The sequence below is a fragment of the Pan troglodytes genome, chromosome 7, assembly GCF_028858775.2.
Source record: "Pan troglodytes isolate AG18354 chromosome 7, NHGRI_mPanTro3-v2.0_pri, whole genome shotgun sequence".
NCBI classification, from domain to species: Eukaryota; Metazoa; Chordata; class Mammalia; order Primates; family Hominidae; genus Pan; species Pan troglodytes.
In genome coordinates, this window is record NC_072405.2 from 78,376,153 (window position 1) to 78,403,339 (window position 27,187).

The window sequence follows — 27,187 nt, forward strand, 5'->3', positions numbered from 1 at the left end:
GCCAGTCAGGATGGCGATTATTAAAAAGTCAAGAAACAACAGATGCTGCCAAGGCTGTAGAGAAATAGGAACGCTTTTACACTGTTGGTGCAAATGTAAATTAGTTCAGCCATTGTGGAAGACAGTATGGCGATTCCTCAAAGACCTGGAACCAGAAACACCATTTGGCCCAGCGATCCCATTACTGGGGATATACCCAAAGGAATATAAATAATTATATTATAAAATGCGTGCACACGTATGTTCATTGCAGCATTATTTACAATAGCAAAGACATGGAATCAACTCAAATGCCCATCAATGATAGACTGGGTAAAGAAAATGTGGTACATATGCACCATGGAATTCTATGCAGCCATAAAACGGAACAAGATCATGTCATATGCAGGGGTATGGATGGAACTTGAAGCCATTATCCTCAGCAAACTAACACAGGAACAGAAAACCAAACGTCGCATGTTCTCACTTATGAGTAGGAGCTGAATGGTAAGAACACATAGATACATGGAGGGGAACAACACACACTGGGGTCTGTTGTGGGATTGAGGGGAGAAAGAGAGCATCAGGGAAAATAGCTAATGCATGTGGGGCTTAATACCCAGGTGATGGGTTGGTAGGTGCAGCAAACCACCATGGCACACGTTTACCTATGTAACAAACCTGCACATACTGCACATGTACCCCAGAACTTAAAATTTTTTTAAAAAGAAAAGAAAAACCAAGAGTAGTTTTAAAAATAATTATCATCTCTGTTTAATCTTACTGCAAATTGACAGGCCCCCCTCTACTCTTAATCAATCTTAATATCTCTTGACTATTATTATTTGTTGCCTATCTATAAAGGAAGAAAAAATATGTGACCTGGAAATAAAAAGCTTTTTATCAGAAGAAGTGGAATAGCAAACATTGTATAAACTGCATTGGCTATGATCAAAACAAACAAACAAACAAAAGTTGCTGATGACAAAATCAGAATGGAAGTCGCATTTTTGAGACATTGCTTCTTTAACTCTGACATTGGAGCATGGGATGAACACTGTGAGTTAGCCTTATTCAATCCTGCACTTCCCTGGCCAAGTGGGACACATTTAGTGGCCACTGCCTCAACCACACTGCTGTGGAAGTCTGCAGCCGACACCCCAGCTCCAACTGAACCCTTTATTCTGTAGCCGACACCCCAGCTCCAGCTGAACCCTTTATTTTCCACAAGTTGTCTGTCTAGCCTTGGCCTCTACCAGTAACTAAGAGATGGCTTTAGCCATATGCATTCAAGGTTCATTAGTGCCTACCCAGCTCAGCACTGCACTACTCTCCCACTAACCCTGGGGTGAAAATGGTGCATCTGCAGAGAAGTGGGATGATCTAGGCAGCTCTGCTCCCTAGTCTGGCTGGAACTGGGGCACACAGTATGGCTTCCCTATGTGTATCCTGGGGAACACTGTTTATGAAAAAGATGCCTCTAAAAAAATCAGGTTTCATGGTCAAATGACTTTGGAAAAGGCTGTAGTCTGAGTCGTCTTCTGGGAGTTTCACGATGCATATCGGCATATTAAAGGAAATGAAAGGGCCTGCAGTAAAGAATCCTACGATACTTTGTTTAACTCAGCAAGTTCCAAATTTATTTTATTATGAACTGTCTTCCCACTAACACCTTTGAATATTGAAACTTAGTTTGTGAAATGCTGGAGACTGCCCTATGATTAACAGCTGTGTGGCTTTGAATCTAACTTCAAGACAACTTTTGTTTTCCCTGTCCAAAAATCATTGCTCAACAAAGGGTTAGTGGAAGAGTTAAACTACAAGTAGAAGGTTTAGATTTTCTCACAACCAAACTATAAAATAATCTGGAAATTTTACCTTAATATAGGAAATCATATATTTTTGCAACCAAGATCAAGAAAAACATATTTTAAGTCACAATTACAATAGTCCACAGCAGTGTATTCTTTATAAAAATATGTGCTATCCTGGGCCCACAACCCAATGTTGTATGTCTTTATATGTATAAGATGAAGTAAAGAACAAAGTGATTACCCAAATATTTCAAATCAATTTCTCTTTCTACAGTGATGCCTGTTCATTTTCAGATAATTCAAGTTTACTGGATTTGAATGTGGAATTGGAGAACGTAGGAGCCTAAGTCACTTGAAAAGTTATCATAATTCTACACTATTTAAATACACTTCAACTATTGAAATATACCTTATTAAATAAATTAAGCCTTTAGGAAGATATGGCCAATCAGCCATCTTTGATACCACTAAGAAAATATCTACAATATTACATGATATAATATACTGAAAATTCCTCCAATATCTGAGAATTAATGTTTCCACATTTCTAAGCATCCAATTTATTATAAAAGAAGATTTTAAGCACTAAGTACTATGGGTATATGCATCAAAGTCTCCTAAAAATCAGTTTCCCAGACATCAAACATCTAAAATAAAATTCATACATTTCCTTTTCAACTTCACACATCTCCAGTAATTCAAATAAAATCTGTTCACATTTCTGAAGGGGAAATCCTGCTACCATGAAACTGATGTATATTTCAGGTTATCAATTTTTTTAACTTAACACTTTAAAACCCATGCCAACCCATAAAAAGATCTATTTAGATTTAAATTTGAATGTCATTGCCTATTTCATTTTTTAAACTGAGAACCATAGAAATATAAATATGCAAAATTCTCTCCCTTCCCAAAACACAGTTGGGAAATGTGTCACATGGTAATACAATCTGAATCAAAGAGGACACTTTCCAGGATTTCCTCCTCCTAAAATCTGGGGGGAAAGGTAGCTGTTAATGAACTAGCTTAACACTTCGATGTTAGATTGAACTTTCTCTTCACCCATTCCATTTCATGGTCAAAATGATCATGTTTTCAAGCAGCCCTAGCGGCAGTGCCTTACCAGTGTAGATGCTGGCATTGGAGGCTGGGATACCAAACTGTGACTCGATGAACTTGGGAATGAAGGTAATGAAAGCAGTTACAATGGCACTCTCAGCTGTGTATGACAAACTCACAAAAAGGAATGTCATGTTGCTTAAGATCCTGACAGCTGCTCTTGGTAGGTCTACAAAATGACAAAAATGACAAATGAATGTTATAAACAATGGATGGAAAACAAAATAAAACTGAATTGCTTTTGAAATGAACTGGAAATAGCCATTCAGCAACATTTGCCACCAAAGAACAAAAATAGAAAGATCTGATGACGATTAGAAACCATCCTCTTTAAATAGATTTTGTTTTGTTTGTTTTTTTTTTTTTAACTTTCAACCAGGATATGGAAATTAAGTAAAGTACCTAAAAACATACCCATACACAAATATCCTTACAAGCAGTACCCAATTGATAGTTCCTGTTTCAAAAACTGTTAGAATTATTTGCATTTCTTCAGTAATTAAAGCAATGCTATTTATTGTTAAGGCCTTAAAGTCCGCTAGATGTGTAAAGTGCCTGCAATGCAGCCTTAAATTACAATTTCCACTTCTCCCAAGTAATATTATTATGTAGCTATTCTGCTTCTGTGGGCATCTACATGATGTTATACTTCTGGTTGTCAAGTCTCATTATGAAACAGGAAATAGCCACAGTTTAAAAAGCTAAAAGAATGCGGCCATCAGGTCAGACACTCTGAGGTGCTTGAATTGGGGAACAAAGATCTCCAAAAAGGAAGGAGAGCTGAAAGGTGGGGGGTTAGCACCTGCTGAGCTGCCTCCAAGAAAGAAAGTAAAGCCTAACCCTTGACTGTAGGCATTTATTTCACAGAACCTGCCATCTATGTGCTTCAAGGTATATGTGCAAGTATTTTCATTGGAGCATCATTTATAATACCAAAAATGTAGGAGGGGGGAATCTACATTTCCATCAATGGGAAATGTTTAAATAAATGATGGCACAGCCATATAATGGAAAACTAGGCAGTAGTTAAAAATGAAATAGAGCTGTATGTACTGGCATAAAAGGACTCCAAGGAATATTTGTATTAATGTGTAAAGCAAGCTGCAAAAATAGATGTACATATATGTGTGTAATTCTATTTAATTAAAAATCAAACAAACCAAAACAATGTATTTTATATGGTCAACTATATACTTCTCAATCATACTCATCCTACAGCCTCTTGTAAACACTGTAAATTAAAATGTCATATCCAAAATTTAGAACTTAGAAAGTTAAGATTACCTATCAACATTTAAAGATTCAAGTTAAGCTTAGCAGCATATTAAAAGCCAATGTGTTGACTCTTAAACATCTGGGAGAAATATATAACACCAGACAATTAAGGGTTTATGTTCTGTGAATTAATGTACATTTATGTAATCTTTATGTATCTTCATAGAAAAGGTAAGCTGTATTATTTTTGGCAATACAGTCATCTCAGAACGGTTATCTCTTTCAACATAATAAAGTCATTTCATTAAAATTAGCCTAGAACTTTTATTAAAGCTATAATTCATAGCCTCCTGTTGACCAAAATTTGAAACTTAGAAAGTTAAGACTGCTCACTATCATCATTTTAAAATTTAAACTAAATTTAATGTTCTATATTTTAATTTAATTTCTAAAGTTTAAATTAACAATTTAAAATAAAAATTAAGATGCATGCTTTATTTTTTGACATGGATAAACACACCAGAGAAAAACATAATCAAAGTGCTTCATAAAATCATCCTACAGCCTCTTGTAAACACTGTAAATTAAAATGTCATATCCAAAATTTAGAACTTAGAAAGTTAAGATTACCTATCCACATTTAAAGATTCAAATTAAGTTTAGCAGCATATTAAAAGCCAATGTGTTGACTCTTAAACATCTGGGAGAAATATAAAATAAATTTTTAACATAAGAAAGTAACATACTATCACATGACTATTTTAAGAAATACTGGTTATATTGAACGGGTTTTTCTTCTATAGTCATTTGGCATGATAAAATAGCCTTCTAATTTCAAGGGTAACTAAAAACATGCATGATGGTTCTCTCTTCTTTTATTAAAAAAGTCTGCTGTTATCTAAGAAGAATTAGCAGAAGTTCAGACCTTCAATGACTCTAAGTTCCTTTCTTCTACCTTTCTCATTCTCCTTTACTGGGGCTGAGCTTTCAGCCTACAGCCCTCCAGGAGTTGGGGTGGAAGAACAGTATACAGGGTTGTACCTTTGGTTGGTGGGACTGGGTGATTTTTTACATCAAAGGAGACTTAGCAAGTTATAAATACATTGAAAATAATGGAAATCAGTTTTCTAACTGCCAAAGAAGAGAGTTACAAATATGGAAAGGGGGATCGTTCTACATCAGATTGGAACTGGAGGTACTGGTATGAATTCATGGTTCAGATAGACAGATAGATAAATAGATTAGAGGAAGATAGATACATGGATGATAGACTGTGTGTGTGTTTGTATGTGGGTATAAATATACGTCCTTCTCCGTCTGCTCACAAGGCTTAGAAGTAATGACACCCTGGTAGGAATGCATCCACCTAGCACCCAATTCTTGATTTCTAAAAACCATCTTCTACTAAAAGGAACAAGAGTTCCCTGGAAAAATGTCTAACTTTACAACTGGAGCAGAGATAATACAAGATAAGCCTAGAAAATCTTGTTGAACAAGAAAGCAAAAATGTGCTCATGGAATGGTGAGGACATGTCATAAGGACACAGAAGGCAGCTTGAAGGATTCTCAATAGCCCAATCTGGGACAATTTGACCTCTGTAGATGCTAAACCAGTAAGCAGAAATCTAATAGGAATGAGATATAGTCGGTTTTTATTATTCACAGATTCCATATTTGCAAAGACATCTACTTGCTAAAATTTATTTGTAACCCCAAAAATTAACACTCACAGCACTTTCACAGTCACATGCAGACCAGAGAAAAATTTGAGTCGTCCAATGCACACATTCCCAGCTGAGGTGGAAAAAGGTGACACTCTGCTTTCTTGTTTCTGCTCTCATATTGTAAACTCATGTCCTTTCCATAATACATTGTCTCACATGCTTTGCATTTTTGTACTTTTTGTTGGTGATCTCATTGTTTAAAATCCCTTGTGCTTCAAGGCTGTCTAGGGTTCCTAAAGTGCAAAAGACTATGATGTGCCTTACGGAGAAAATACTCGTGTTAGATAAGCTTCCTTCAGGCATGAGTTACAGTGCAATTGACCATAAGTTCAATGATAATGAATCAACCCTATATATTAAATAAGGAGTCTTTAAACAGAAAGATACATAAAGCGAGGTCATGTATTGATTGATTGGTTGAGAATTATGTTGTAATAGGAACCCAACCCTGTACCCTCCGTAGGAGTGAAGTTCAGTCCAGGCTAATCCAGTGTTCACAGTGACTTTATAGAACATAGCTGCCACAAATAATAGGTGTCAACTGTATTTACATAGCCTCAAAATATTTCCCCACAAAGTTCTTTTTAATTACTCATTGATTAATAATACATTATACTTATTAACTTTAGAATGAAGGAACCTGGCAAATACTATCTTATCCCAGTGATAAAAGCCTACTAGTGACAGGGCAAATTAACACTATGTGTCTCTGCTCCTATGTACTGAGCATAGCATCATTTCAGTGGTGTGCCTGCAAACATGCATAAATCAGGAAATATCACCAAATCCAAACTGAAGGATATTCAAAGTTAATGGATATACAAAATTACTTGCTTGTACCTTTTTTAAAAGACCAAGGTCACGAGAAACAAAAAAGGATGAGTAACTGATTTAGGTTGAAGGAGACTAAAGGGCACAAAAACTAAACGCATGTGATCCTGGATTGAATCTTGGACATCATGGGCATTATTGGGATAATCAGCAAATTTGACTGGGGCCTATGGTTTAGATGGTAGCACCAGATCAATGTGAATTGCCTGATTCTTATGGCTGTCCTGTGGTTATATAGGAGAGTGTTCTTGTACTTAGGAGACATACACTGAAGTATTAGGGACAGTAGAGTACCACACCCTCAATTTCTCAGAAATGTTAACAATTGGGGAATCAGGATGTAGGGTACACTGGTGCCCTGTGCTATTTCTATAGCTTTCATGTAAATTCAAAATTATTTCAAAAACACAAAATTTAGAAGACTAAGTTAGCAAAGAAGTTGTTAAACCTTCCTAAATTTGCAACCAAATACTTAATTTTTATGCTACAGAATATATTTTAGATCAGTTTCTTGGTGTCATTTATAACTGTGTCATTGTAAAACCAAAGATGCAGTAAAAAGCATGATGAAGGAGAGATGATGAAATAATGATAGTGATTATCATTTTTTGATCATTTAATGCTAGGAAATCTTACAAATTCAGGCTGGCACTAAAACCAGGAGATGCCTTAAACAGTAGTAAAGTAGGAATAAAATTCAACACAAAGCACTAAAATTCAAGAGGTTATAATTTAAGGTGGTCTATACTCTGAAATCACTTTTAAAAGAAGTGTTAATAGCATTGGCAGATCATTTGCTCCTTCCAGGTGCACATCGATGACAGTATAGGTGGCCCCATGATCACGTGCACGCGGACCTGGTGTTAAATTGCACTCCAATCACAACAGAGCTATGCTGCAATAAATCTGGTGCACCCAGGGGCCTCCAAAGCCTTTGGTCAAAATTCAGAAAATCTGAGATAGGTGGTGTGAGTGGATTCTTTTTTTTTTTTTTTTTTTTTTTGAGACGGAGTCTCGCTCTGTTGCCCAGGCTGGAGTGCAGTGGCGTGATCTCAGCTGACTGTAACCTCTGCCCCCAGGGTTCAAGTGATTCTCCTGCCTCAGCCTCCCAAGTAGCTGGGATCACAGGCACTTGCCACCATGCCTGGCTAATGTTTTATATTTTTAGCAGAGACGGAGTTTCACCATGTTAGCCAGGATGGTCTCGATCTCCCGACCTTGTGATCTGCCCGCCTCGGCCTCCCAAAGTGCTGGGATTACAGGCGTGAGCCACTGTGCTTGGCTGTGACCAGATTCTTGTGGAAGCTGATAAGGGATGGTGTTTAGGAGAGACTGGATCAGTCTCACTGAGGGCAGAGGCCGTAATTTATTCTCCAAACCTATTGATCACAGCATGATATAAGGCAGAAGGTATTGATATGTTTGTAATTTTTTGACCATTAGCCAAGTGGGTTCCAGCATGTGTGAATATTTTATGCTCATTTGTGAAATAAGTCATAATTTAAAGTCTGTATTTGATGAAGGTCTTTATTTTTGTTTGTTTGTTTGTTTTAGATAGGGTCTCCCTCTTTCGCCCAGACCAGTATGCAATGAAGTGATCATAGCTCACTGCAGCCTCAAACTCAGGGCTCAAGCAATCCTCCCACATCAGCCTCCCGAGTAACTAGTACTACAAAGGCCTTTATTTGGATGAGCAAAGCTTAAACAAGCACCAACTTCAGCGAACCTGAAAGGTGCAATCATCTTTTCAAGTGGGCAGAGAGACAAACTTCCCGAAGTTTATTTAGTTTGATAAGAAATATATCCCAGGCTGGAGAGGGCTCTGCAAGTCCCCATCACATTGAAAGACCCATCCTCTGTGGCTCCTTATACAGAAGCTGCAAGGTTTTTACCATAGGACCTGATATCACCAAATGAGCTGATTGGACCAGGGAAGGAGGCGGGACTCAGAGGTGCTATCTACAGGCAACCCAACAGCCACCAGAGGCCTAAGGCACCCTATGTGAGCAAAGACTGGCCAAAAACCCCTTGACTTTGTTTCCCTTGGAGTGTTTGCATTGGAGACTATAAAGGGCTAATTAGGCAGGGAGTATGAAGATTTGAGTGAGAGACAAAAGTAAGAAAAACTGAACCTGGAGCCACAGTGGAGTCTGCAGAGTGACTGTGGAGCTCAATGGCAATGGGCACATCCCTATCTGCCAGGGGCCCAGCCGCTGGGGCTTCTCCTCTCCCCCGGAGCCTTGCACCAGAACCCCAGTATCTCAGGTGGCTGGAACTGGCTGCTGCTCTTTACAACCTGAAAGGATCTATATCATGTCTTTTTGCTGTTGTGTTAGATTACTGAAACAAACTTTGTTTTAATGATATATTTGAAAAACATATGCCAACAAAGGGATTGACCAAGCATAAGAAGCATAAGAAGAAGACCCAGCTACCATGAACACCACTGAGTGCGCCAGGCCTGTGAGAGCGGGCTGCTGCCTGCCCTTCCACTCTGTAGTCCTACGGTTGCCCTGCCCCAAGCTTCATCCATGGCATGGTCTTCTTCATCTCTGTACTATTTGTGGTATTCCCCACCTATCTCCTTGGCAAATGTCAAACTCATCCATCAACTTTCAGGATTGGCATCTGCCCCTGTAGGAAGCATCCACAGCTTCTCTAGACAGTCTAGGGGGCTCCCTCTCTGTGCTCCCATGTACTTGGTCCATAGCTCTAGTCATCAATTCTTAGGTAGCTGCATGTGTTTACCTGTCTGTTCCTTTCAGGAGACTATAAAAGCTATGACTGCAGGACCTTGGGGTATCTGTACATCTTCAGCTCCCAGCATTCATCTGGCCTATAGGAGGCACTCAAAAAATATACTTGGAATGCATTTATTAACATTCTTTATTATATCACTGCAATAATTTGTACTAAAGCAATAGCCATATACTTGTGAAAAAATGGAGTCCATTCCAAAGAGACATAATTTCCTCCTGGGGAGCAGGTTAAGAGCTAAGAAAGCTAAGTCATAAGATGAAAGGTGGTCCACAGTGGTGAACTCACTGAAAATAGAAAATTATGCTCCTTTTAAAAGTATGGTTCTTTAATGCTAAAGAACCCTTAATGGCATCAGATAAGATTATAAACTAAAATGTCCATTAAAGAAGAATTAAAATACTAACAGGAGAAACAGAAAATATACAATATTGTCCTTTATCCAGCGTATCTGGGAAAGAGATATGCTTAATTTTTCAGATTTCTGAGTGATTGCCTCTTTAAGCAACAAAGCTTTAAATATTTTTGTTGTATTAACTGATAATACTAGTGAATGCATAGCATAATCTGACATTTTCTTCAAGATTCAAGGTCATAATTAGGAATACTAATTTCTGTATGCTAATTAGTTTTTCACCATCTTTTTTAACCTTCATTAATTTTCTGATTAGGTTTTTTCTGGTTGCAAGAAAATTCCTTCCCCAGGATGTGTTGTTTGTGTGTTTGTTTTTACCCACCGACATTGTGCATCCACACCAACATTTCTTTTATGTTCTTCTAAAGAGCCCTTCTAAAAGTAAACATAAGCTATTAATTTTGTTCCTTTTACATCTTTTTTTAAAATTTAAACTGGGGGTGGGATGAGGACTAGTGCTTGTTTTATTATTATACAAAATAGATAAGTTAGTATTACTATGAAGCAGTTGACTAAATTTTATTACCCCAAAATGTACATTTCTACCCAGGTATAAATTATGAGTATTAAATACCAAACAAACATACTGGCCCCTCTTAATGCTTTTTATAATTTTTGACATGGATATATCCAGACATACTAACATTTATCTAAAATTTAGTAGCCCAGGCAGTTTATTTTCCTAATGTTTAAATTCCACTAAAATACATACCCTTTTAAAAAAATAATTTATTGTGCCAAAATTCACAGAATATAAAATTAACTATTTTAAAGTAAAAATGTTAGTGGAATTTAGTACAGTCACGATGTTGTGCAACCACCACATCTATCTAGTTTCAAAATATAAATACTTTCTTACTATTAAAAAAAGTTAAGCATTTTATTTTCAGAAATGGGATTGGAATTCACTTTTATTTTATTCTCTAAATTTTCTGTCCTGAACATGTATTACTTTTAGGATCTTGTTTTAAAAGCTGCAATTTTAAAAGGATGCAGAAATGTGTCATCCCTGAAAGTCCTCCCTGACTCAGGCAGCCAACATGGATTCCTTCCTCCTCTTGCTTCCACCTCCTTAGAATGTGCATACCTCCATTTTAGGACTTAACATATTAATGTTGTGTCTACTTTCTTTTCTGCCTCCCTTTGAGGGCAAGGTCTGTAACTTTTCATGTATGAATCCTGAGTTCTTAGTCCTGTAGTGATTGTCCAATAAAGATATTTGTGAAAAAGAAAGAAAAATAAAAAAAGAAATTTCCTTAGGATAGATATTGCCAGGCATTTATCTCAATAATTAAATTATTGGGTTCCATTTGGAAACCCATCTAGTCCTTTCCTAAAAGTCTTAAATAACACCCATTTCTTATATAAAAGTACATTTTGAGAGAAGAGTGATTGAACAAGCAGATAAAGGCAGCTTAAAGGGACTAAAGTCAAACAAGGCATAAAATTCACATTGGGCACAGAGACCAAGAGTGAAGATGAAAGCAACCAGAGTAGAAGGTCATAGTTATATAAAAGATGGGGATTTTTATTGATAAATTTTAAAATAATGTGATACTGCCAAAATACAGGGTGCTTTGCAAAGCACATGGGCAGTACCAAGGCCTTTGCCTTGAGGGCATAGGAAAGGCCTCCTCAAGGGGGAGGAAGAAAAGTGGTGTAATAAAGAAAGACAGAGGGAACACCACGTGATAATTATGGCTGAAGGAGGCCAGTGAGCAGATACTCCAGCTAGAACACATAAGCTTCTATATTAATCATGTTTGTAAATTTCTATATTTTATAATGCTTTGACTTCTTAAAAAGCTTGCCGGCCAGTGAGAGACTGCCCTCCCAGGGCTATAGCCACTTCTTAGAGATAGCACTGGGCTCAGCTGCCACTGCAAGCATACCTTTCATAAGCAAACCAACCAATCCCAAGTTGGTAGCCCCAACCACCTCCTTATCTAACTCACACACTTCACCTGTCCTAAATCGCCCAGGGTCAGGTACCAGACAGCTGGAGATCATCCTTATAGCCCACAGCCTATGGACATTATTCAAACTAGCCAATCCTAAGCTCTTTCCCAAGGAGATCCCAACAAAGGCTGTGGCCTAGACTCTGGCCTTGCTCCGATTCTGCCTCCTGACCAACCTGATGCTCCCCCTGCGGCCCTGCATGGCAAGGCACGCCCCCTTCTCTTAGGAAGTGTAAGTAATTTATTCTACCAGCGGTATTAACCTCGTCATATCATCACTCAGACATCTCTATAAGTTAAAATCCCATGGGTGCAAATTATTGAACAGCCTTTAACATCTCATGAAACTTCTTGATCCTCTTCTTTTATGAGTACTTAAAGTGCAGTTGGTCCTCTATATCCATGGATTCTGCATCCATGGATTCTGCATCCATGGATTCAACCAACCACAGATTGAAAATACTCAGAAAAAAAAAATGAATGGGTGCATCTGTATTGAACACATCAGACTTTTTTCTTGTCCTTATTCCCTAATCAAGACCATATAACAACTATTTACATAGCATTAACATTGTATTAGGTATTATAAGTAACAAGAGATGATTTAAAGTATACCAGAGGATGTGCATAGCTTATATGCAAATACTGCACCATTTTTATATCAGAGACTTGAGCATCGTGGATTTTGGTATCCACCAAGGAGTTCTGGAACCAATCCCCCGTGGATACCAAGGGATGACTGTATTTAAATGTTCCATTATCTCTAATCTTGCAGTTCCTATCATTTTTATTCTTTAAAGCCTTCTGGTGCGTCAAAAAGCTGGTGAAAACATATGATCGTCCTGCAGTGAAAACCTTAGTAACTTTTATGGCCTGTGAATCTCGCATGATCCTGTATGTTCTTGAGCATTTGGCAGATACAACTTTTCCATGCCTGTTATCCAGAAGAATCAAACTATTTTTAGTCAGGGTTTTCTGTAAAAGCAAAACCAAGACTGCTTATCATATGCAACACGGCCAACACAGGACCTATGTGCCCTCATTTCCTGCTCATTTTCTTTGAAAGAAATGACCCCACGGGTTTCCCAATCATAAGGTCCCATGAAGGTACTCTAAGTCCTCCCTCCCCTCCAAAACACACCAGCAAATGGCATTTGCTGCTTGCCTGGAAAAGACAGGAGCTAGATGACACTAGCACGCCACAGTCACCTCGCAGCTTAGCACATTGAGCCTGAGACACTTGCCTACGACAAGGGGGTACACATGGCTGCCAGGGCCTAAAATACATCATTAGCGGCTCCTGGCCACAGTACTACCTTGCTTGTTTAAATCAGCACTCATGAGTATGTTCACATATCTTTCTAAGGAGATGCTACTTTGATGAGTCACCCCACAGTTATTTTGCTGAGTATAAAGAAAGAGCTTTCTTTTTCAGGGATTCTCTGCCTGGACTGTTACCATTTACCTTTCACCTCCTAAGCTGCAAGTCCAAATCTAAAGATGTGGCTTACTACCAGAAATCATACATACAATAAAATAATAGACAGGAAAGAAACAAATAATTCGATACACAGAAAACATAAATAGAGCAGAGCATCCAAACTGGGAGAAAGAATTAAATGTGGCCATAAGACTTTTCCTGGGTTTTAGATTTGACTCTGACTTTCCTGGCCATCAAAGCAAAAAGCTGTATAATCATCATTATCAGAAACACAGAAACATTCTAATTTCTTCCTGGAAAACAAAGTTTTTCCTAACTATGTTCTGGAGCTGTGGTTTTCACAGTGCAGTTCCTGGACCAACAGCTTCAGTATCATCTGGGAAATTGTTAAAAAACGCTAATTCTCAGGCCGCACTCCAGACCTACTGAATCGGAGACTGTGGACTGTGGCCTAAAGACCTGGGTTTTAGGGAGCGTTTGTGGTGATGCTGATGTAGGCTGGGTTTGAGAACCATTGATCCAAAGAAAGGGGTTTTATATAAAGGGCACTGAGCAACCATCCTATGGCAAATATGGGGAATTCAAGCAGCAGCTTTCAATAAAACTGCAAACACAAAATTAAAGTGCTATTTAGCAAAGGCAGTATGCAAGAAGACTAAGAGCACAGGGCCCAGGCATGTAGCTTTTAGTGATCCCTCTTGGCTGCGTCAAAAACTGACCTGAACACATTCATACTACACTTGTTCCAAAACACCTAGCAAAGGAGCATATGCAATGGTTCTGGGTGTTCTTAGGCAGCTCAAGTTCAGAATCTATTCCTTCTGCTTCTCTCAACTAGTTCCTCTCCCCATTATCTGAGGTTCAAACCCTATAATCACCTCTGGTATCTCTCTCCATCATTCCCATATCAGTTGCCACACCCTAAAGAAATGACCTGTTTCACCGGGCACAGTGGCTCACACCTGTAATCCCAACATTTTGGGAGGCCGAGGCAATGGATCATCTGAGGTCAGGAGTTCAAGACCAGCCTGGCCAACATGGTGAAGCCCCATCTTTACTAAAAATACAAAAATTAGCCAGGTGTGGGGGCGGGTGCCTGTAATCCCAACTACTCAGGAGGCTGAGGTAGGAGAATCACTTGAGCCTGGGAGGCGGAGGTTGCAGTGAGCAGAGATCACGCCACTGCACTCCAGAGCAAGACAGAGTGAGACAAAGCGAGACAGTCTCAAAAAAAAAAGAAAAAGAAAAAGAAATGACCTCTTTTTCTCATTCAATAATTCATTCATCAAATATTTACTATGTACCTACTAGGTGGTGTAAACTTAGCAGGAAATGTAATGGACAAAAAAAAAAAATTCCTGTCTTCATGGAGCTTACTTTCTCATTGGGGAGACAATAAATAAGTAAGTAAAATCCATGGTAGGTGAGTGAGTGATGGGTGCTAAGGAGAACACTAAAGGCAGGATGGAGGTAAGAAGCCTTGAAGGAGAGGTCAGAGATTTTTAACAGGGTGGCTAAGGAAGGCCTCACTGAAAAGGGGCCATGTGAGAAGTGCACTGAGGGAAGTGAGAGAACATTCCCAGCACAAGCGTGGCAAGTGTAAAAGTCCTGGGGTGAGACTGTCTGGCACGTTTGAGGACCAACAATGAGCCCAGTGGGGCTGAAGCAGAACACACAATAAACAAGTGGGACTGAAAGGAGATAAAGTCGAAGAGGTAACCAGGGGTTAAATCATAGGTCATAAAGGAGTGGACTTTTCTATGAATGAGCTGGGAGACCACAGAGCTTTGAGCAAAGGAGTGGCATTTTAACATTTCTGGCTGCTGAAGGGAAGGCAGGTAGAAAGGGGGCAAGGGTCGAAGCAGCAGGGCCAGTTTAGCAGGCTGCTGTCCTTTCCTTCTCTACTAGTCGAAACCTCTCCACTGGACTCTGTCTGCAGCTGTCTACCTGCGCCCCTTCCTGACAATCTGCTCCTCCTCCTCCCTAATCTACCTCTTTGAGTGCTACCAAACACCGACTCAAACCTCCCCATTCCCCGTTAGAAAAGAAATCGAAGAACTCACACTAGAACTCACACTCTCCACCATGTGCCCTGCTTGACCTTCCCAACCTCATCTCCCAGGCCTCTGCCACATATATCCAACAGACCAACCACAAAACGCTTGTTCAGCACTTTCAAATACATCTACACAGTCCCAGTTTTCTGGCCTTTGCTCTCTGTGCCTGAACATTCCTGACACCCGCCTCCACCTACTGAAATCCTCCCAGTCTTTCAAGGTTCATCTCAAATGCCACCTCCTCCATATAACTTTTCCTGATCCCTCAACTGGATGCTCCTTCTGCAGCCTTGAAACTCCACACCTTTGCACCTGTTCTCTTTTTATGGCCTTTAATACATTTCCATCTGTATTTGTCCTGGCTCCCTCAGTGGACTCTAAGCTCTTGGAGGGTAAACCATGGCTCACTCGACTGTATAACTAAAGCATGGAGTACAGCACCCTCTATAGAGTGAACATTCAGTGAATTCAATGATGCCAACATTATCCTTCCATGAGCAAAATTCTCCAACTTTCAGTAACCTCTTTAAATCAGTTTATCACCTCAGGGTAACTATTTTATTTAGTTAGGATTTTAAATATATTGCACTCTAACAGACAAAATTCTAGCAGAGAAAAATCTGTTACATTTTATGCTTAATAAATAATACTAAGCAATTAAGCTTCAAAGATTAAAAAGTGGACATAGAAAGTAAAATCATTCTTATGATTAACTGCCACCAAAAGTTTTTTAGATAGAAGGCTGCCCAGTTAAATTTGGAATGCTTTAAAATGCTGGACCTCAAACCTCAGGAAAATGGATTCACTTAAATATTTTAAGTGTTTATTTTTATTGGTAAGATTTTTGATGGAATCAATGCTAATTTCTTTGTGGAATGTAATGCAGATATACTGAGAATTCTACTTTCCCCTTTGCGGTGTCTTAAATCAGCGTTATTCCTGCATAATTTATAATAAGAGTATGAAAACACTGAGTCAGATTTTCTCAATGTCTGTCATTAAAATGTGGAGGTGGAGTATATTTTCTTCTATCATTCTCTACAATAGAACTTCCCAAAAGGGCACCATTCTGTATGGCTCAAATAATTTTCTTTTTTCTTTTTTTTTTTTTTTTGTGAGACACAGTCTTGCCTCTGTCACTCAGGCTTGAGTGCAGTGGCACAATCTTGGCTCACTGCAACCTCCACCTCCCGGTTCAAGTGATTCTCCTGTCTCAGCCTCCAAAGTAGCTGGGATTACAGGTGCTCACCACAACGCCCATCTAATTTTTTTATTTTAAGTAGAGACTCGGTTTTGCCATGTTGGCCAGGTTGGTCTCGAACTCCTGACCTCAGGTAATCCGCCCACCTCGGCCTCCTAAAGTTCTGGGATTACAGGCATAAGCCATTGCACCTGGCCAATAGTTTTCTGTTTAAGGAAGTATAAGTTACCAACTTCTACCTCCTCTTTGAAGGTACTAATATTGGTATCCAAATTTCAAATATAAAGTAAAGACCAAAAAGCCAAGCGTGGTGGCTCACACCTGTAATCCCAGCACGTTGGGAGGCTGAGGCAGGCAGATCCCTTGGGTCCAGGAGTTCTAGATCAGCCTGTGAAACATGGTAAAACCCCATCTGTACAAAAGATGCAAAAATTACCTAGGTGTAGTGGCACAGGCCTGTAGCCCCAGCTACTGGGGAGGCTGAGCCAGGAAGGATCACTTGAGCCTGGGAGGTTGAGGCTGCAGCGAGCCAAGATCACACCACTGCACTCCAGCCTGGGTGACAGAGAGAGACTCTGTCTCAATAAACTAAAATAGAATAAAAATTTTAAAAATTAAGACCAAAAGAAGCCCTACTCCAGAAAATAGAAGGGAAAAAAGGATCTGGGACTCAAACTCAGATTTAACTCAAAATGGACTTTTCTATGAATCATTTTTTAAGGCAAGACCTCAATAATAAATCTCAGCTTTGTTAAAAAGTAACCTCAATAATAAATCTCAGCTTTGTTAAAAAAAAAAAAAGTGATGTCAATAGCAGAATGATTCCTGGAGATTTAATTTGTCCTTTGGAAAATTATATTAAATATGAGTCACTTTCTTCAGGTGATATGTATTAGATACACTAAAGGAAATCAATGTATACAAGATAAAAATGAATTAATTTTAAATATTCTAATTGAACATCATTTTATATCATCAATGTCATTTTTAGCAAAACATTTTCAGTGTAATTCAATTAAAACAGTATTTCTTTCTAACAAGATAATGTGTCTCTTGAAGTTCCAGTCTTGATATGATTAGAGAATCCAGTACAAGTGGAAATAATAAAATGAATCAGCTGTGTGTCCCAGTCAGGAGGTTTGGCTGCAGAAGTAGGATCAGTCATGATAATCAAGGCATAGGGTAAAAAAAGGAGACTTTATCAAAAATACTAACAAGAAAATCAGAATATAAACAGATTTTATAAACCAACTACCCATCACCATTCAAAGACTCCTCTTATTCTCGTTTTTAAAAGAAAATATCTTGAACCATCAAACTGAGCATAGAGAAGACAGAGAAAAGCAACCCCTGGCAGTACAAGAAGATATCCCATAAAATAGTGTATATATTCAATTTCCAAAAATCATTTTTGAATTCTCAATGGCCCTGATCGCTTTTGAACTTGCATATCTAAGTATAGGTTCCCCAGGAGAAGGCCCTGAGACAAGAGTTCGCATCTAAGTAATTTATTTGGGCAACTCAGGGAACACTGGGTGGAGAGCGTGGTCGAAGTGCACTGGAAGGGAGGAGAGCCCACGAAAGACACAGAAACACACCGCAGAATTGCCTCCCCCAAGAGACGCAGGAGCTGCAGTGTTTATCCAGTCATCTGGTTAAGACTTCTCTGGGGCATGGGAGGCCAGGGGTTTCATTCCTTGGTACCTGAAAACCGCCTCAAGCAGGAGCCAAGCAGTTTTCTCAGCCCACAAAGAAAAACCTTCAGGCAAATGATTTCAGTCCTGGCAGTTAGTGGACCTCTGCCATGAAAACAGTAGGGTCCAAAAATGTGGACAGGGCATTGATAGCATTGTCTACACTGCATCTTCCAAAAGAACTTCATTCTCAGCAACAGTTGTATCTGCTGTTGGTATTTGATATCAATCTTCTCCCCGCTTTTTTCTACTGTCCAATAGATCATATATTTCATATTCAAGTCACCTAACCCTAAGCTATAAAACATATAATTTTATCTTACATATGACTTTATTTCTCCCTTTGAGTCTACTTTATAGTCTCCATAAATGAAGACTCAAAGGCTGGCCAGGCGCGGTGGCTCACCCCTGTAATCCCAGCACTTTGAGAGGCCGAGGAGGGTGGATCACCTGAGGTCAGGAGCTCGAGACCAGCCTGGCCAACATGGTGGAATACCATCTCTGCTAAAAAAAAAAAAATACAAAAATTAGCTGGCCGTGGGTGGGCGCCTGTAATGCCAGCTGTTCGGGAGGCTGAGGCAGGAGAATTGCTTGAACCTGGGAGGCAGAGATTGCAGTAAGTGGAGATCACACCACTGCACTCCAGCCTGGGTGACCTATCTCAAAAAAAAAAAAAAAAAAAAGAATCAAAGATTATTGCTATGTTTTAAATTCTTTGACATCAACCTTATCTCAATTGAGTTGTGAAAAAAAATCACTCTTTTGATAGTAGCCATAATGGTCTACAATAGGTTCACAAAAATGCTGGGCTGGTGCACATGGGAAGAGATCAGGCCATGCCAGCATCCAGAGAATGCTTTATGTTATTAGAGCATAAGAAGTCATGTACAGTTCCAAAAGTGCACACTGTCACAAAATCATGGGAAGGGAGAGGGCCACATCTAAAATGTAACTGGAAAGAGGCATTTTCAATGAAATAGCACTTCATTTGCTTTCAAAAAATATAGTCTTTAAAAATGGTCCAATCTAACTATTATTGTTCTTAGGCCATAGCGACATGTCTGTAACATATGAGTAACTTTACTCCAGGCTGGAAATGTTCCTCTTTGGCCACACTGTGTACACAGTCTAAACGAGATGATAATGTGCCTAGGTAAATTTTACCTAACACAACCTTGACTGATGAAAGTACTTGATAAATATTATGCTTCATAATTTATATCAAAAAAATCAATTCAGAGAATGTTGGAAACAAAACTAAAACTAATGGGAGTGTCACATTATAGGTTTCTGGAATTAAAGGGACTTATTGTCATTCAACAGATATATGAAATACTGAACAAATATTGTCTGGTCATGATCACTTCAAATTGTTTAGGTTATAGATTGCCTAATCTAGTTTAATATAATCAGTATTTTTAAGAGAAATAAAAATGAAAAAAAATAAACCATATATCACCAAGACCTTCTGGATGCTTTTACACTGCATTTGGAGGTCCATCCCCTGGCCACCTTTCTCTGGGGCCACATGCAAGCATTTGACAGAGCTGCTAAGTGAGATCCCTTTCTAGTGGTAGGTATTATACTTATGTAGGCATCAAACCACACTGCCAAAGCACTATTCCCCTGAAATAAACCCTCCATGGCACAATGCACTTGATTTTTAATATTTTAAAAATCAGACATCTCTAATTATAATAAATAACATATATAGACATCTGTTTCTTTATGATCTAAATCAGTGCTTCTCAAACTGCGTGTGAGGAAAAACCATTTTTTTAAATTATTATTTCTAGTCTGTCATCTACTAATACTTTTGCAAGATACACAAATGATGAATTATTTAAAAATTAATTTTTAAATAACATACAAAATATAACCTTAATTTTTAAATTATTCTTAGATGCAACAGGCAAAAAAATTACTCTGTCAAGTTTCTAAGAGTTTTGCAACACTTACTCTCAATCTTAGTACTTATCTGGCCACAGGCCAACCACAGACAGTGGGTAGACAGCATGGGCCTGGGACCACACTATGAGTAGCACTGATCAAAGTGCCATGCATGTATTTATTCAAGAGGTATACTTTACCTCTGACATCCTTTCCAAATCCCATCGAAGAAACTTTTTTGTCTGCTTGTTCACTGTTGTTTGATTTCTCCTTCAGAACATCGTCATCACTAACAGCATCAACAGAAAATTTTTTCTTTTTCTTTTTCTTGTGTCGAGGTGGAAGCTTTTTTGGGAAAGTAAACATTGGGAATATCACAAGAAACATTGCAATGGCACAAAGGAGGAATCCACTCCACCTAAAAAATTGGAAAATGTGAATAGCATTTACGTCTTTTCTTTTGTGAGTGAGAACAAATTAGTAAAGCAGAAGTTTGTGGTGAAAAAATTCTGAAGAAAACTTTTTGTAATCAACTGTAAAGCAGTAGGAAATTAAGCAAACTAAGAAAATGAAGGAATTCTCTCTTTCTGTGATATAAATGAGAAATCTACTCAATAATTATACCAGTGTTATACTGAATATTATAATCAGCAACCTGATTCGAATTTCATTCAAGTATTTTTGAGCACCAACGAGTTAGTTCTGCTAGCATTGCTAACCTTCTACAATGTGTATTTTATGATAAATCCCTAAATTATAAATTCAATAGAAAAATAATGTAGACAATAGCATGTTATGTGGACCAATACAGACTTTTTTGTCATAAGAAAAGCATTAATATCACATGTGAAATATGTTTTAAATTATTGAGAATATTCAAATATTTTTCTGCAAACACTTAAGAATATATTGACCCGGCTGGGCGCGTTGACTCACACCTATAATCCCAGCACTTTGGGAGGCCGAAACAGGAGTTTGAGACCAGCCTGGCCAACATGGTGAAACCCTGTCTCTACTAGAAATACAAAAATTAGCCAGGTGTGGTGGTGGGCACCTGTAATCCCAGCTACTCGGGAGGCTGAGGCAGGAGAATCACTTGAACTTGGGAGGCGGATGTTGCAGTGAGCAGAGATCAGGCCACTGCACTCCACACTCCAGCCTGGGTGACAGAGCAAAACTTAAAAAAAAAAAAGAGAGAATGTATTGCCTCCCACTGAGCTGGCCTTCACAATACTTCACCAAGTATGAGGGTTACCAACAAAGACATTTAAACTTAGTCCTTGCCTTCAAGAACCTACAACCTGTTCATAAGCAAGCCAAAAATATAAGAAACAACCTCTAAGAAATGCAAAATGTATATAATTAAATATTAGGTTATATGGTACAGATTATGAGTGGTACCAAAATTCAGAGAGGGGAAATTAATGTGTATCGGAAAGCTTCCTAAGAGAAGTAGAACAGGAGCTATTAGACTCAGAATTCTGTCTTGAAATTCACCTGAGATTGCCACGTTGCAGAGCACTAGGAAGCAAACACAGGGAGTAGAATGAAATTGTAGTATTAGAGCCCTGGGCTTCTTGACTGCATGATGCCCCGTGGGGCAATTTCTCAGTTCCCTTTCAACATTTCCTTAGCAATCAGAGGTCCCTGGAACTCCCTAACAGGGTAGCCACGTTCTAACTATGATTCCTCACCTCCAAACTCTGCCATTCAAGCTTCCAAGTTCATAAATGCTCAACACATTCCCATCAATTGTAACCAGAATGCAAGCAGCATCATAAGTATTAACGCTGAATTCAATCAAGTAAGACTATAGATCCATTGCAAAGTGAAAATTCATTTTTTAAAATAATGTTTCTATTAAAGTGCTGTTATCAGCTGCTAAAGGCCACAGTTGAGAGAATGATTCCTACAATTAGTCATTAATAATTTAGTGTGCTATTTTCAAAGATATTTAAAGTTACATCAAATGAAGATTTTAAGATAGTCAGTAAAGGGCTTTATTTTGAGAAGTTTGTTCGGGGCAGACTTCCAGCAATCTCAGTTATTCAGAATGTAATCACCAGCCCAGTGCCTGACACAGATTAAGTACTCAAAAAAACATGCTGAATAAATAAATTGAAAGAGACAGTTTTAATTTTAAAAATGTCAGCTGGTTACAGTGGCTCATGCCTGTAATCCCAGCACTTTGGGTGGATCACCTGAGGTGTAATCCCAGCACCGAGATGGGTGGATCACCTGAGGTCAGGAGTTTGAGACCAGCCTGCCCAACATAGTGAAACCCCATCTCAACTAAAAATACAAAGATTAGCCAGGCATGGTGGCAAGTGCCTGTAATCCCAGCTACTCGGGAAGCTGAGGCAGGAGAATGGCTTGAACCCAGGAGGCGGAGGTTGCAGTGAGCTGAGACCTTGCCACTGCACTCTAGCCTGGGCAACAAGAGTGAAACTCTGTCTCAAAAAAAATAAAAATAACTAAAAAGGTCATCTGTCTACAGAGAACATAGCTATGATAATGCCTGGCCCTCTTAGTACTTGGCTGCTTACAAGGTCCTTACCCATCAGGCACTGCTCACTTGCCTCTGGAGCCTCTCTCCACGAACTCTCCATTCCAGTCCCCTGAATCCCTGCAGCTCCCTGAGCTCTCACACTCTCTCCAGAAGACGGCAGGCAGTGTAGTATAGGGGACAACTCATGGGCTGTGGCTTCAGGCAGACCTGGGTTTGTATCTTGTCTTTACCACTTGCTTACTATAGGATCCTGTGAAAATTATTTTGCTTTTCCAAATCAGCCTTCTTATCTACAAGTGGGGTATTAAGTATGTTTGGGGATCATCAAAATTAAATAAGACAGTGTTATGATGGATGTCATAAAACATCTGTCCCCAAATTAACAATCAGTTCATGATAGCTAGTTTTGTGTGTCTGGTTTGCTTTTTAATTAATTATTTATTTATTTTGATTTTTTTTCTTTAGAGACAGTGCCTCACTCTGTCACCCAGGCTGGAGTGCAGTGGCACGATCATGGCTAACTGCAGCCTTGACCTCCCGAGCTCAAGTGATCCTCCCACCTCAGCCTACCAAATAGCTGGGACTACAGGCGCAGTGGCTAATTTTTTATTGTTTTGTAGAGAAGTGGGGGGTCTCACTATGTTGCCCAGGTTGGTCTTGAACTCCTGGGCTCAAGTGATCTGCCCGCCTCAGCTTCCCAAAGTGCTGGGATTATAAGCGTGAGCCACTGCACCCGGCATGCTTTTTACATAGCATTGCACTCAACCTCCCTGCCCATCCCAGCCCTAGCCATTGACTTAAGATTATATGCAAACATTAAAAATTTACTCATAATAGCCCAAAGTGAAGGTGCATAACAGGAAGGGGAGAAATACAGCAAATAAACAAAAAAATACAAAAATAATATTAAAGTGTGGGGTCACTTCAAAGCAGAGCAAACCAACTCACATTATTCAACAGTCTCAAATAACATCGATACAACACATCATATAATAATGATGCTAAAGAGGACTCTGAGAAAAGCTGAGACAAGAAAGTGTGCAGTACCTGTTGGAAAAAGACACATCAATAACAGCTACACTTGAAAAGCCAAGCTACCTAAATCCCTTTCATGAACCATGATTCAGAGACCATTCACTAAGGGGGCCAGTTAAGAGAGTGAACTGAGAGCTGTGCTCTGGAGTCAGTTTCTTTTCCCAGCTCTCACTGACTCTGAGGCTAATGGAAAATTATTGAACTCCCTGAGCATCAATTTCCTCAGCTGCAAAATGCACATACCAGTGACTACCTATGGTTGTTCCAAGGTAGTTCCAAGGCTTAAATGAGAATGTTTGTAGAGCTTAGTGTAATGCTTGACACAAAATAAGCACCCAATACATTTTAGCATAATTCATTCCTTCCTTCCTTCCTTCTGCCTTTCAGCATGTGCCCATTGAAAACTTATCACTGCTGCTAGACATCGTATAAAATAACATTGCATCAAATAACTATGTCTTTGTTCAAGGTAGAAGTGTGTTACAAGCAGTTACTCAACAAAATTCAAATTCATGTTTAAATAGACCCTCATTATATATTTCTATATTGACAATCTTTATCATGTATAGAACTAACATTGAGCCATTAAAAATGGATAAAATTACTTGAGCACTGATTAAATTCAAAGGACTGAATAGCTAACACATACTGTACAGCAGGAACAACTTAGAGTGCTAGACATGTAAACTCATTCATTCCTCACAATGACCCTATGATAATAAGTACCATAACTACCTTCTTTTATGGATTATAAAAACTGAGGCACAGAGTAACTTCCCCAAGGTCACATAGGTATTAGGTGGCAGACTAGGGTTTAAACCCAGGGGAATATGGATTCAGGGTCTATACTCTTCATCTCTCAATTTTATTTATTTATTTATTTATTTTGAGATAGAGTCTCGCTCTGTCACTCAGGCTGGAGTGCAATGGTGCCAACTCAGCTCACTGCAACCTCCACCTCCCAGGTTCAAGTGATTCTCCTGCCTCAGCCTCTCAAGTAGGTGGGACTACAGGCATGCGCCACCACACTCGGCTAATTTTTTTGTATTTTTAGTAGAGATGGAGGCTCGCCACGTTAGCCAGGGTTATCTCGAACTCCTGACCTTCAAGTGATCCACCTGCCTCAGCCTCCCAAAGTCGGGATTACAGGCATGAGCCACCTTACCCGGCCCTCATCTCTCAATTTTGCTGCCAACTGGACTAACATCTCCTAAAAACAGTTCAAAAGATGGCATAAAGCACTGGTAAGACTAAAGCTCCTGCCTTCCCTCCTTCTCCCTACCCGAGTTGGTTCTCGCCATCTTTCCCTCCAGATGTTTCCCTGTCACTGTGCCCTCCTTAAGGACCTCTAAATAGAACACAGAACATATGCTGGATGTTCATAAATAGAGTTAATTAATCTGGTTTTCTGACAATGAAAAACATCTCTACTCTGATTAATTTCAGAACTGGAAAGAAAACAGACAAGACCAAAAATTTCACTATGAGTCAAGAACTTAAAACTCCTGTGTTATTTCCCTAATGCTGACAGGGGAACTCCTTTCTGTATGATTTAAAAATTCTACCAGACATAGCATTTCCAGCTTCAAAGAGCATTACTTATGAAAATAGGAAGTGTGTATAACAATTAATATCTGTTAGCTGCTTTGAAAATCAATAGTGTTAAACATTATTCCTACCAACCTCGGAGTTATGATGTTATTATCATGTAATGAAACACAGAGAGAATAAAGTACTCTAAGACATTTTTTAGAAAGTAATTACTTTCTCCATGTGTGTCTATGTTCCAAAAAAAAGTGAGTGAGTAATTACTTGGCACATATCTTTTCTAATACTGAAGTATTCTCTTTACTATAAAGTGAAAATGCCTTGTCAATGTATATATATTGCTAATCCACATGAAATGAATTCAGGACACCAATATTTTCAGTTAGTGCTTGCAATTGTGAAAAATAACTTATCATGTTCAAGTTGAGGACTGCAAGAACTCAAATGCAACTCTGTTATTTGGATAAATAGCATAACATCCAAAGTTGAAGTTCTCATTCTGAGTCCAAAGCATTACTTATTTTCCAGGACAATTAAGTCCTAGCAAGCGAGAAAGCAGCTAAATCTCTAGCACACATGAGGAAACAAAATATTAGCAAGAAAAAAGGGTCACTGAGAGTGTGACAATGGAAAAGCAGGCCTGGCATTCCAGGCAGTGGGAGAGGGTTGTAAAGCAGACACACAAATACAATAAGAAAGTGAAAACAATGTATTTTTTTGAGGCACAGAAAAGATACTGAAAGGTGTGATTAAAGTCAGCAGGAAAGTCCCCACGCAGCCACAGCAGTCCTTTTCCTTCACTCTGCTATAAAGGAAGCCCCCCAATCCTAAAGAATGTGGATTAAGCCAGTGTCCCCAAACCCTCTGTATAAGCTCTCTGCTATAAGAAGTTACCACACACTTTGTGGCTTCAGGCAACACAATCTGATTCATGTCACAGTTCTGGAGGTCAGAAGTGTAAAATGGTTGAAAGGGCTGGAGGCTGGGGGAAGAACCCATTTCCTTGCTTTTCCAGCTTCTAGAGTCCACCTGCATTCTTTGCTCGCAGCCCCTTCCTCCATCTTCAAGGCACAACACTCCAACCTGTGCTTTAATCATCGAATCTCCTTCTTTGATTCTTGCCCTCCTGACTCCGTCTTTCCTTTGATTACACTGGGCCCACCCAGGTCATCTAAAATAATATCAGAGTCCTTAATCACATCTGCAAAGTCCCTCTTGCCATGTAAGATAACATATTCATAGGTTCTGGGGATTAGGACGTAGCTTTCTTTGGGATGTTATTAACCTGCCTGTCACCCCTTCCCAGGCACCTTTCAGCTATTTTTTGTCTCCCCATTGGAAAAATTTTAAATACAAGTGTACCATGACTTTAACTATTATTAGTAAGAACTGAAATTTAAAAATTAGAAAACAGAACTTACCAGTTTCCAATGAAACGAGGGTCATTCTGGTCAAGGTGAACAGGATTTCTGGGATCAACATAAAAACCAATAAGAAGTCCACCTAATAAATATCCCACTGCAGGGCCAAGTGCTCCCATGACATACATGATGGCTGAGAAGACAGAAGGGGAAATGTGAAATACAGCGACATTTTATTACATGTTAGGAGTTCTCTCATTTCACTCTCATACCACAGACATCTCACAGTTCAATCCAGTTAACTTCCAAAAACGGGGACCTTTGGAGATTTGTGTCCATGTCTACATCTTGGTTTTGAAGCTTGCCCTTTGTTAACCTATTGTCCTCTTAGAGCGTAAGAATCATTGGGAGAGCTTTTTGGTGGCTTTTGTTTTCTCTCTCCTTCCTTCCTTCCTTCCTTCCTTCCTTCCTTCCTTCCTTCCTTCCTTCCTTCCTTTCTTTCTTTCTTTCTTTCTTTCTTTTTTGAGACAGAGTCTCACTCTGTCGCCCAGGCTGGAGTGCAGTGGCGCGATCTCAGCTCACTGCAAGCTCCACCTCCCAGGTTCATGCCATTCTCCTGCCTCAGCCTCCTGAGTAGCT

The 27,187-nt window shown here is 39.1% G+C and overlaps 1 protein-coding gene across 3 annotated transcripts in view; it reads right to left on the reverse strand.

Annotated features, from left to right (window-relative positions):
• The window catches only part of SLCO5A1 (solute carrier organic anion transporter family member 5A1), a 161,365-nt gene that overhangs the window by 62,764 nt on the left and 71,414 nt on the right, over positions 1 to 27,187 (reverse strand). For 2 of the 3 annotated variants that reach the window (XM_063817154.1, XM_528160.6), the window contains exons 3-5: positions 26,609 to 26,741; positions 20,296 to 20,513; positions 2,917 to 3,081 (exon numbers count right to left, since the gene is read on the reverse strand). In XM_063817154.1, coding sequence (XP_063673224.1) covers positions 2,917 to 3,081; positions 20,296 to 20,513; positions 26,609 to 26,741 — 516 coding nt within the window. The remainder of the gene's footprint in view (positions 1 to 2,916; positions 3,082 to 20,295; positions 20,514 to 26,608; positions 26,742 to 27,187) is intronic. The other variant, XM_054656807.2, reaches the window with a different exon arrangement.